The sequence below is a fragment of the Falco rusticolus genome, chromosome 1, assembly GCF_015220075.1.
Source record: "Falco rusticolus isolate bFalRus1 chromosome 1, bFalRus1.pri, whole genome shotgun sequence".
Lineage (NCBI taxonomy): Eukaryota > Metazoa > Chordata > Aves > Falconiformes > Falconidae > Falco > Falco rusticolus.
The window spans coordinates 65,545,537-65,557,810 of NC_051187.1; the positions used below are offsets into that span (position 1 = coordinate 65,545,537).

A 12,274-nucleotide genomic window follows, 5' to 3' on the forward strand; every position below is an offset into this window, starting at 1 on the left:
GCATGAAAAGCAGCAGTCACTTCTGCATTTTTTTATGATGTTGCCGTGTGTGGAGATAGTGAAACATCTTAAAAAATGAGAGCGAAGGTAGCATATTCAAGAAGCATTTAAAAATAGGCCATGCAGTCAGAGCTTGTTCGAGAAGTAATCTATACTAAAAATGAAAACAAATTAGGGTACATGGATATTTTTAGGAATAATATTTTAGCACGACAACTCTTCTGAACGCTTTCAGGGTCATATCTTTGCCATTCTTCCTTAGGTGGGAGTCCTGTTGAAACTGGTAGGAGTTGTGCCGGAATGAAGCTTTGACCCGTGCTTTTCCCTAATATGCCATTTTTTTCTTGAATGACCTCCTGGCAACCTTGTTCATAAGTCATTTGTCATGTTCATTCTCTGAGTAAGAAGTGCCTTCCATCTGTTCTTAATCTGCATTCCCTTTAACTTCTATTTTTGCTTCCTTTTTTCTGTCATCTGTGTTGCATTGAAAATAGAGTTTCTGTCCAACTTTATTTATCCCCATGTAAGGGGCTGTAATCATTGAAGTAAATCTCTTGGCAGTCTTTTCTTTAAGCCTAGACAACCACAGTCATCAGGCAAAAATAAATGATGGGGGCAACAGCTTCAAATAAATTATTGACGTTTATACTTAGATGCCACTCTCCAGACCAGCTTGGGTGATGCTTTCTTTTTTCGCTCCTTGAGCTCTGCCAGCTCTCAGCTTTACAGGCTGTTTTTGTTCTTTTTTTTATTCTTTACCTGATATTTTCTGATCCGGTCTCTCCCACTAGCTGTTCATTTTAGGCAAAGCACATATGCAGCATGCTTTTTCCTGACGTGTGTCAGTACATACATTATTTCTTAGGTTCTCCAGTAAAGTCTACAGTAGTTCTGGTGAAAAAATGGAGCATTTTTTGGAGAAAAAGTAGGAGACAAATTACTATGGCGTCTCTGATATTCAATTTATTTATTTATTTATTTATTTTGCTTTTAATGCTGATATCTCAGCATGCTTCTACTTTTTAGGTAGAAAACCTCAACTTCTTCCAAACCACTGTTACAATGTCTGTTCCTCTCTTGTGGAAATGAACATGCTGCCATTCCCTCTAGACCATTTAAAGACGGTGTTTGCCTTGGTTTTCTTTTCCTGACTGGGAGGGTGGAGAAGAGGAACAAGGCTCCTTCTCTGAATCCTTTGATCAGCTGAATGAAATCTTAGATTGTGGCTAGCTCTGTTTTACTTTTTTTTCCCCTCTCCTCCTGTCCATGGGTGTAATACACTGCTTTTTCAGAAAGTTTGAGTAACTGGAGACTAGGCAGAAGAAACATAGATGGATCTCAGATTAAAACCGTGTAAATACATGCAGAGAGTTTTTAGAACAAGCTTGTGAGAGCTTAGAGACCCTTACTGCTACTGAAGGCACTTCGTGCTACTTCCTCACTATAAACCAGAGCTGAGGATTCGAATTCAGGTAGAATTTAGATTTAAGCAATTCCCTTTCCCTTTGGAAATGATGGTAGATATGATAAGGTGGTTCATGGGGCAAGTTATTAGTAAATGCTATATTTTTCTCATACTACATTCACAGATTGACATATATAATGTGAGAACCAGGCAAGGTTAATCAATGAATCATGCTAAGAGATTCTCACTAATTTGAGCTCACTCTTACCGTACTCTTTGAGGCCAGCAGAAACAAGGGCTAGCTAAATATTCAGTCTGCTGCATCATCTCACAAACAGTACTTTTTCCTTGTTGAGCCTGCTAGGAGAGCTGGTTCTGAGTTGTGCTTATCCACACTGAAGTACTGAAAAACTGAGACGCTTTTGTTAGAATACAGAAAATGTATGATATTGTGGATGTTGTGCTGTGCCACACAAAAATTTGTCAGCTTAAAATATTCTATATTCTCAAATAAATAGAAGTTGCCTAGTGTTCCACTTAATCAGAGCGAAGAAACATTGACAACTGGACCAAATACTTGCGTGTTTCAGTACAGGTATTAGAAGTCTGAAAAAAAAATGTTGAAACTGAAGTTATTGATTATAAATGAGAATGTTGATGTAATAGGCATGTTAGAAACAGTGGAAGAAAAATAAACAATGACAGGCACATCAGTGACAAATTACATGAGAAAGACAGGTAAAGTCGTGCCTGTCAAAGAGCAGATTTTTTTTTTGTCTTGAAGTAAACAGAGTCAAATCTCATAGAGTAACTACATCACAAAAGCAAAGAGTCCCTACAGATTGAAATTACAAGATGAAATAGGAAAAGTAGAACCATAGCACCACAGGACTGCAGTACAGTATTAGGACTGTAGTACCGACTGTCCTTCCTAAATAGTTGCATTGCCTGTGACAACCTAAACAAGATCAAATGGGGCATGAAGACAGGAGATGCAGTAACAGTGCGAGACATCATTTAATAAATTGATACTGGGTAAATGCGCTCTGTGTGTGTGTGTGTGTGTGATTCTGAGTAAAACTTAAGGTTCTTTAAATAATTGCTTATACGGAGGCTATTTTTTTAATCTTGAAAAAAAAAAAAGGCAATTTTAAGTAATTAGAAAGAAATCTAGGACCTGGTTTTAGACAATGACAGAAAGACTTCATTCAAAACACAGCTAGAACCTCTGTGTGACAGTAACTAATGATGCAGTATTCTTGAAACAGCAAGAAAAGGGGAAAAACTCTCCCATGGCAATGTTTATCTTCAAAGAGCAAACTGCATAAAAACGTGAAAACTGTTTAAAAAGAAAAAGAGCCAAAATTCAGAATGTTTATAGGAGTCATCAAGATTGTTTAAATATGGGAGCTTACTGCAAATCAACTTCCAGAAAAAAGGCTTTAAAAGACCCCAAAAAAGGTTTGCATAGCTAAACAGAAGGGTAAAGGAGTAAGAGGATGTCTTTTATTAAAAAGACTTCTTTTATTAGAAGTAAAAGGACTTTCTTCAAGTTGAAGTTGTGCCTAAATGAGGAAAATAAAGCATAAACAAGTTAAATATATAAACACAATAAGGCAGGCCAAAAGAGATTTTGAAGAACAACTTGGCAAAAACTACTAGTAAAACCATTTTCAAGCTGGCTTTAAGTAGGTAAAATCCTGACAAAATCTACAGGATTAATAAACGATCCAAGTATGTAAGGTATTTAGAGATATGCCCATTCTGGCATATTTCTCTGTCAAGAATGTATCAGAAGATTTGTCAACAATAAAAGTGTTGTAAGAAAAGGTACCAGAAGAAACTGGCAGCAACGAGCAGTAAAAAATTACCAGGACCAGATGGTATCCATGCAAGTTAAAAGAACTAAAGTACAAAACTGTCAAGCCAGTAATGTTGGTGTAATGCTTAAAAGTTTCCTGATCTGAAAAAAATGGAGGTGATAAACATGACACCTAATCTGATAAATTTGTAGGAGCTACAATACTCTATAGGCCCCCTTCTAAGTCGTTAGATTTATGGATAAGTATGATAAAAAGGGGGAGAACTGGCATAGGTTCAATAGAGGAACCCAGAATCTCTACAGTTTCTTTGGAAAAGTAACTGAATGTATGGACAAGGGTGATTCATTTGATAGAAGCTGATTGGTCTTCCAAAACTCATTTGAGCATGTCCTTCATCAAAGGCTCTTGAAGAAGCTTAAGTATCATAGGATAAGACGTATAGGCCTCTCACTAATAACTAATTAAAAAATAAGAAACAAATAGTAAGAAAGTATTGTCCATTTTTGCCATGGAGGGAACTCGTCACTAGAGATCCAACAGATCTGTAAGAGCCCCTATGTTCAACTTCAAATGTTGTGAAAGATACAGGGAGGGGAGGAGATGCCAGAGGTGGTAAAGTTCACTGACCGTACCAACGTCTTTCAGGGTAGCAGAAATGAAAGATTGCTGCGGGGGCTTGCAGCAACGTCTCATGATACTGGTGAACAAAATTAATCGTTATTAAATATAAGATAATATACATAGAGGGTGGGTCTTAATTTATGTATGCAGACGTGACTTGGAGTTACAATTGCTAGTTCTAAAAACAAATAATTAAGTAATTATAAAACCCCCACTGTGCTCGGCAGGGGACAGAAAAGCAAGCAAGGTTTGAAAACTTAAAAACTGAATAGAGAACAAAACGGCAAACATTACCATTCTGTTATACAAAGCTATTGTACACCCAAATCTTGAATTCTGTTTGCGCTTTTGGCCTCTCTTCTCAGGGAACAGACCTCTCACAGGATAATCAGAAGCATGGAAGAGCTTGTCTGGAATAGCTTCCATAAAAGTCACAACTACATAAAGTTGTGACTCTTCAGTCTGGGAATGTGAGGATGGAAGGATCTGCAACAGCGTGTGCAGCACATAGAAAGCAAATGAGAAGCAACATTCTCTGTTTACTAAATTGTTCGCCAAATGCATGGTGCACCTGCCATAGGTGGCAGGTTCAAAACAAGCAAGAGGGAGGGATTTTTGTGTGCAATGCATAGCTGGAACGTGAAGTTCACTCACAGGGTGTTGTGGGTGCCAGTAGGTTACAAGGATTCAAAATGTTGTGTAACAAAACTCATGGAATTAAAATGCAGATAGGGATATGAAAAACTATGACCTCAGCTTAGGAAGCCCCTAGAGCTGCTGCTTTTTAGAACACATGGATAACATCCCGAGGGAGCACCAGCACACTCATGCCTGCTACTCTTTTTCCCTCAGCAGCTGCAGTTGCCTGCTCTGGGAGATGACCGGCCGGGCCAGGTGAATCTCTGATCTCACTCTGTGCAGCCGTTGTATTTCCTTTAATGAAATAGGATTTACCGTGCAGTTCTCATTGCAATTATTCCTGTTTAATTCAGATCCAACCGTTGTTTCATTTATAGCTTTGTACCAAAAAACCCCCACCAAACCCCACAACCCAAACAAGAGCTTTGTTCATTAGCATTATTCAGCCGTGGGTCTCTGAGGGATGAGTGGGGAAATGATGTGATTGGGAGGCCTGGAAATTCATCCCTCAGCCCCTGCCCCTCTGCGTAGGTTCTGCTTTGCTGGTGTCTGGTGGCCTGAGCTCCCTGGCGCGCGGTCCGTGCCTGTGCAGCAGAGTCCTTGCTGGCTGCATTGCCACCTGGGCACCTTTTTTTTTTGTCCAGACAAACCTCAATTTGATCTTACTTTTGTATCCTTCCTGCTCTTTTAAATCCCCTCTTTTGCTTACTACTGGATGCTGGCTGGGTTAATGCTGTGTTCCTTCCATCCCTCCTCCCCCCACAACGTGACCTCTGAAGTAGATGGTCCTGGGAAAAGACTTTTCCTTGCTTTCTAGCTGTTTTATTTTTGTTTAAAGCAGACAGACTATAACTGGCCTTGAGGGAGAAGACTTGGTTTTACTAACTGTTTGATTTTAAGCGTTTTGCTACCAAACTGGCTTATTTTGGTTTTAAGGATTTCTTTATTCCTATTTTTAAACTAGTGCAATATGTGTTTGGAATACACATTGTAAACATGTAATTCCTAGGTGCTGGCATCATTCTGTTTCTGGTGTTATTTCAGTGGAATTATTTCTGCAAAATTTTGAGAATACATGGCTGCATCCCATCTCTGAGGGTATTTTGGGAAGTTTCTGTCATTCTAATCTGGAATCTCTACACTATTAAAAGCAAATTGATTTTGTTGATCCTTTTTTTTTTTTCTTTGTATTTGTTGCACCCAATTCTAATTTTCAGGAAATTGGTGGGAAATTACACTGATTTCAATGCAAGAGTGGTAAGGTCTTTAACTTTGCTCTTCCCGTGCCTTCCCCCTAAGTCAGCTTCCATATTTCAAACACAAGGCTAGTCCCTTTTGATTGTAATGGGGGCATATCCCTTCAACAGTTATGAGCCCCAAGTTCTGAAAATAATTGGGTGTATAAAAGAAATCTTAAGTCTTGAGTGAAGAGTTGAAGAGAGGGTGTGGAGAAGATGAGCCACCATGTTTGTGGTGAGTTGACCTTGGCTGGACACCAGGTGCCCACCAAGCCACTCTATCACTCCCCTCCTTGGCAGAACAGGGAGGGAGGAAATAAGACGGAAAAACCCCAACTTGTGGGTCAAGATAAAGGCAGTTTAATGAAGCAATAGCAAAAGCTGCATGCGTGGAAGCAAAGGAAAAGATGTTATTCTCTACTTCCCATCAGCAGGTGATGTTCAGCCACCTCCTGGGAAGCAGGGCTTCGGTACATGTAGCGGTTGCTCCAGAAGACAAACGTTGTAAATAACAAATGCCCTCCCCTTCCTCTTCCTTTCTCTTAGCTTTTATGTCTGAGCAGATGTTATATGGCGTGGAATATCTGTTTGGTCACTTTGGGTCAGCTGTCCTGGCTGTGTCCCCTCCCACACCTGCTGAAGAAAGACACTCTACCACTATCACATTATTATTATTATTATTGTTGTTGTTGTTATTATCATCATCATCATTATCACTATTATCGTTTTTTTAATTTAGCTTCCTATGTATCACTGATAATTCTGGAATGGCTTGAATGGATGACGTGGAGCTAGAGTTTAGCTGAAGGCTGGGCCCTGCCTTGCTATCACAGGGTTTTGGTAAGGTGAGATAGGAGGAAAGAGGTCAAGTGAGAAATTATCTTTGGAAGTCTTTGCTAACGGATTTTTGGATACAGAGGTACCGCAAGAGGGGGGAAAATGAACACTAAGGTAGATCTGGAAATAGATCACATAATATAATTGCATTTTCTCATATAGTTATACTTTTCTGATAAGTCATTTCATATGGTACCGGAAAGAGCTTAACTTTGTAATGAACAAAATGTGGATGTTGAGAACTCACTATGGCAAGCTATGTCATAGCCTGATTATTTCTGTATCATTTCTTTGTATAGGTGGAAAATGTTCGGTTACTTGATCGTTTATCTTCAAGAAAAGCTGCACTGGGAACCTTGTATTTAACAGCTACCCATGTAATCTTTGTGGAGAATGGCTCTGAAACTCGTAAAGAAACCTGGGTATGATTTTTTTTTTTTTTCCAGTTAGCTGTAAGTGTGTGGCACTTCATTGATGGTAATTTGAAAATAACTTGCAAAACAGTTTAAACATTGTAAATTAGTTTGTGTGGATGCTTTTGGAACTTCAGAGTGTGTGAAATTCCAGCCTGGTAATTTTTGAAAATTGTCAGTGGATTCTGGATATCACAACACAGTAAGAGGAGTAGAAGGACCTTCACCATAAGAATACCAGATGTGAGTGATCGAGGAAGAGCTTCTGTAAACTACAGTATTGCTCCTATCATCCAGGAAGAACCGAGAATAAATGATTTGAATGTGAATTACTACCTTCGCTCACTGAGCTCTTGCCTCTCTCCCTGATCTTTTGTGCTGGATCAGTGATTTTGTTGGTTTAATTTTTTGATTTTTTTATAATGTAGTATTTTGAGTTCTCTGTTTTGATGGATTGATAACATATGGTGCATGTATATAGACAGGTACAGATAAAGCACCGGTGGCTTACCCTTTGAGAGTCTTTTATGTAGCTTAATTATGAATCCTTCGTCCATTTTTGTACTAATTATTAACTCCGTTCTCTTTTGGTCCCACTATTCCCTCCCGATTTTTATTGTAATGTTTCATCTCATCTGATGCCGTATTTAGAATTATATCAGGGCTACCATTCTGCCAGTGAGGAAGCCCAACATTTTAGCCTTATCTAACTGATGTTGGTTCATCTTTCCACTGTGCAGACAGCTGAAAAGAACTCTTTTCCTGACAGCCGCTAGCTTACACTAAAGCAAACAAACAAAAAGCTTTGGATAGCATGACCAGACTAATATTTGAGCAGCTGAAGCACTCCAGAAGCACTTCTTTGTCTGTAGGTGATGTACCAGGCACTGCTTGAGCCTGAAACTGGAGATAGGAGTAAAAACTTCAAGAGGAGGAGTGTGGGGATTTTCCCAAGCAGTAGCGGAAGCTACTGTGCCTGCCTTGGCATTCCATTATAAGTAATTATTTTTCTTCCTAAAGTTTTGAATCACTTGGCATAAATGTTTTCAATTCCCTTGCAGGTTCTTCACAGCCAAATTTCCTCTATTGAGAAGCAGGCCACCACTGCCACTGGTTGCCCATTACTGATCCGCTGCAAGAACTTCCAGGTTATCCAGCTGGTCATCCCTCAGGAACGAGACTGCCATGACATTTACATATCTCTGATACGTCTGGCACGACCAGGTATGGGAAGGAAACTGACACAAAAGTCAGTCCTCATCCTGAAGGGGGAAAACATAATGGAAGAAATGTAGCTGTGCATCTTTGTCCTTTGCAGAAAAGGCTTCATTAGAGATGTGTTACGAGACAAAAGGTCTCTGAGCAGAACATATTAGAATAATCATTTATGGAGCCATCAAGAAAGCACATTATAACAAGAAGTTCATTCCATGAAGTATGACATGAACTCTTGTTTAAAATAATACCCTAGGGTATCACGGGCCGTAAAATACATTAAAATGATACTTTATGTGTAACTGTTTACTGGATGCCTTGTGTAAGTGTGAACAAGCCTCTAAATGCAGGGAACTTTCACATTCCTGCTGTGACAAAAAGACTTATGATATGTCTAGCAGTCGTGTCATGATTTGAATTTTTCCTTTCTGTGCTGTCCATAAATTTCTTAAAATCAGTGAAAGGTTTTGCAGCAAGTAGTTGATTTATCCCACTGGACTGCCTGTGTTTCGGCCTGTTATTATCTACATTTTGAGTGTGCCCTTCTAGAATTTCTGAATTCCGATCAAGATCCTTTTGAAACCTTTTTTCTTTTCAATGAAAATCCAAATGTTGCATCAAAGTCCAAAACCCCATCCTCTGCATTGTAGCTGCTCTTCTAAGATCTAGCTGACAAGGCTTCTGGATTGTATATTTTAAATGATAACTGTAGAAATACAAAACCAACCTCTGTCCTTTACTGTTTCAACAGTTTGCGAAGAAAATGTCTACCACAGGCTGTACAAACCTGACAACGCTGGCTTTAATTTTTATCTTGCTAGGACTACACCAAATTTATCTACTGTGTAGAGGGGGAAAAAATTGCAGTGTCAGCCAGCACAGCTACTGAACTTCCTAAAGTACCTTCTATAATTAGGTTAGTAGTAATATGCAACTGCAGCAGTTCTAACTTGATATGCTAGGTTATACAAGATGAAAGTAATCAGATAAATTTAAAAACAATGAGACAAATCTAGTCAGTGGTTCTGCTGTGTACATCTGGATTAATTCCACGGACCACAGCTGCAAGTATGTGTTCGTGCATGCTGGAAGGAATGCAGTTGTGTAGTGCTGTTTCCCTGGAGCCAGGAGGAGGTGTGTGTGCTGCTCTGCACCAGAATAGGACCCTTCAATACAGGCACACAGAATGGCAAAGAGAAAAATAGCTGTGGACCCTGAATACACGTCCAGTGGCAGCCTGCAATGGTCAAGAAGGTTCAAATGAAGAAGATGCAATAAGAGCACCATGGAACTAGCTCTTTGGCTAGTTCAGCTGCACAGTAGTTTTCCTTCTCCAGCAAACTATCTGATCTTCATGCGAGGCAGGATAAAATCCTGCTTATTTAAAACTAGAAGGCTCTGATTGCAAGTTGAGCCAAATTACCCTGACAGTGCTCTGCCATGCCATTTTGTCTGGGCGCAAAGCTGTATTTTTTTTAGGTAATACAGTTACTCTAACATTAGAAGGTACTCTTTACTCTGTGAAGAGAAAATTCGACTCATTCAAGCTCTATTTTCCATTTTATGCCTGTTCTTTTCATTCATTCCACCATAGGGGAACCTGAGTGAAGCCCATGTTGTGTACTGGCTTAATATATTCTATGCTATCTGATGTCTTAGTTACACTAAAGGAGCAAATCTGTGTTTGATTTTATTCTTGCTAGCTGTTAATAGCATTTTAATAAGGTCAGGCTGTCACCTGAATTTGGCCTTTTTGTTTAATTAAGCCCCTTTGTGAAACAAGCTGACCGTAACAGTTATTACAAGTGTAATAGCAGGATTGCAGATGCTTATGTCAAAATAACGATGAAAGATTAGGGAAGGTCCAATAAGTACAGGCAAAGAGGTGATAACTGAACTTTAAGGCACTGACTATTAAGAGCTGAACATTTTTGTTACCACCTATAGATACCATCATGTAATAATGCTTGTAACGTTGAGGCAGACTTCAGTCATAAATAACCCAGATATATTCTAATAGGTGGATTTTTAAAGGCTTCCCATGTGCCTGTGAATAACAGGTTCACTTGGAAAGAAAATCCAGATGCAGAAAAACCAAGCAGTGGAAACAAAAGCTCAAATTGCTACCAAAAATAATTAATTAAAAAGAGGTCAGATTGGATTTAGGTATTAACGTTAAAACTTCATGTTAGCATGTGAGAAATAAACCAGAATGTTTGCCAAATCTGTGCCATGACAAAAGTTTGAAATCAGAGAATACAGAAGGGGTTTAAACTGTCAGATATTGTGCAAACCATTCTTTTCTTCCTCCTTACTCATGATTTAGTTGGCTTTCAGTACTTAGCTGAGAGAGTTAACATGTTTTCTTTCCTTGTGTTCGTACTCCTGTGTGTGTATACAATCAATTTAAAGAAGTTTAAAAAGCAAAATATAACTTAAATTAAACCTTTAGAAGGCATAATCAAAATAAAATCGGTGGGAGCCTTATTATTATTAATATTGTGGTTGGTTTTCTGGTTATTATTTTAATAGCTATAAAGTTCCTTACCCTAGTATTCTAAGACTCTGCTTGTTAGGTGTATATTATTAAAAAAGAAAGTGCAGTATTTAAATTTACTGACCTTTTTAATATTATATTGTGGAGCAAGTGTCTAAGACTCTGCTTGTTAGGTGTATATTATTAAAAAAGAAAGTGCAGTATTTAAATTTACTGACCTTTTTAATATTATATTGTGGAGCAAGTGTATCAATAGAGAACCATGAAATCAGAGAGGACTCAGCTTGTGATTTATTTCAGTTCTAAAGTTAAAAACCTGTTGGTCGGAAAGTTTTAAGGAACTTAGAGCAACAGGATGAAACATACCCTCAGAACATAACAATATAAGTATCAATGAGAACGTTAATTTCAAGCTATATGCTGAATAGTTATTCAAATCAGTGACAGTTGGCATGTAATGGCAATGTGTGTCTGACTACCATCGGTCACCAGGATTAAGACCCTCATTAGCATAAATACAGACATACTCCTTAAAAAGGTTAAAAATTCCAGCACCAGCAAAGCTTTTTATATGGTCCTTGACCAAGGGTGACAGGTAGCATAGCTACTTGAACAATTTCACCGTCTTGATAAAATGGTTGATGCAACATATGCTATTTCTATGCTATTACAACATCTATATCTTGAATGCCTTTGATAATAATGCAAGGACAGAATTTTGCAGTCCACAAAACTAAGATTTCACTTAATCTATTCGTAACTTCCTTATTTAGGGACAAAGACTTCTGAGTTAGTCCAATTTTTGGAAGACTGTGCTACATAGTCCATTGTTCAGATCTTCAGTCTTTGTCACAGGACAGATGTTAGGTTAATAAAGGGACTTCTAAGCTACTTCTGGCCAGCAAATTTTTTTGCAGAACAAGTGCTTACTCTGGCACTGACTTCAGTTTTCTTTGGATGAAACCATGTTATCACTGGCATTTTGTCTTTGGGCTCAGGGAGACTTTTGCAATTCATAGAGAAGAGGTGTATTTTAAGTAGCGCTACTTATAAGGCACATATATTGCAACATATACAAATAACAAAAGAGCATGTGAAGTATACTTTAAAATAGTTGTAGACCAGGATATGTGCTTTTACATAGCAAAGCATACTATTTTAAAAGAAACTGCATAAAGGGCAACGGCAAGTTCTGGTTTTGCAGTGTCATTTCAGGATGAGAAATCTGAAGTGGTTAACTGGTTTTGTTTGTTTGCTTTTTTTTTTTTTTTTTTTTTCAGTGAAATACGAAGAGCTGTATTGTTTCTCATTCAATCCAAAATTAGATAAAGAAGAACGAGAACAAGGCTGGAAGCTTATTGATCTCAATGAAGAATATAATCGGATGGGTATTCCAAACAACTATTGGCAGATTAGCGATGTAAACAGAGACTATGGAGTGAGTTGTTCTGATTTTTCTGTTAAAGAGGCTGTCTGTGAAGTAAATCAGCAGTGTGACTCCAGGCTACCACAGTGCTTAGATGCAGGGTTCCTTTGTGGTCAGTGCTGTACACATGTGTAGTAAGGTGCAGTTCTTCCACTCTTTC

At 38.5% G+C, this 12,274-nt stretch overlaps 1 protein-coding gene across 5 annotated transcripts in view; it reads left to right on the forward strand.

The window, feature by feature from the left end:
- The window catches only part of MTMR7 (myotubularin related protein 7), a 53,413-nt gene that overhangs the window by 11,883 nt on the left and 29,256 nt on the right, over positions 1–12,274 (forward strand). For all 5 annotated transcript variants that reach the window (XM_037382246.1, XM_037382254.1, XM_037382233.1 and 2 more), the window contains exons 2-4: positions 6,863–6,985; positions 8,038–8,200; positions 11,969–12,126. In XM_037382246.1, the coding sequence (XP_037238143.1) occupies positions 6,863–6,985; positions 8,038–8,200; positions 11,969–12,126 (444 nt within the window). The remainder of the gene's footprint in view (positions 1–6,862; positions 6,986–8,037; positions 8,201–11,968; positions 12,127–12,274) is intronic.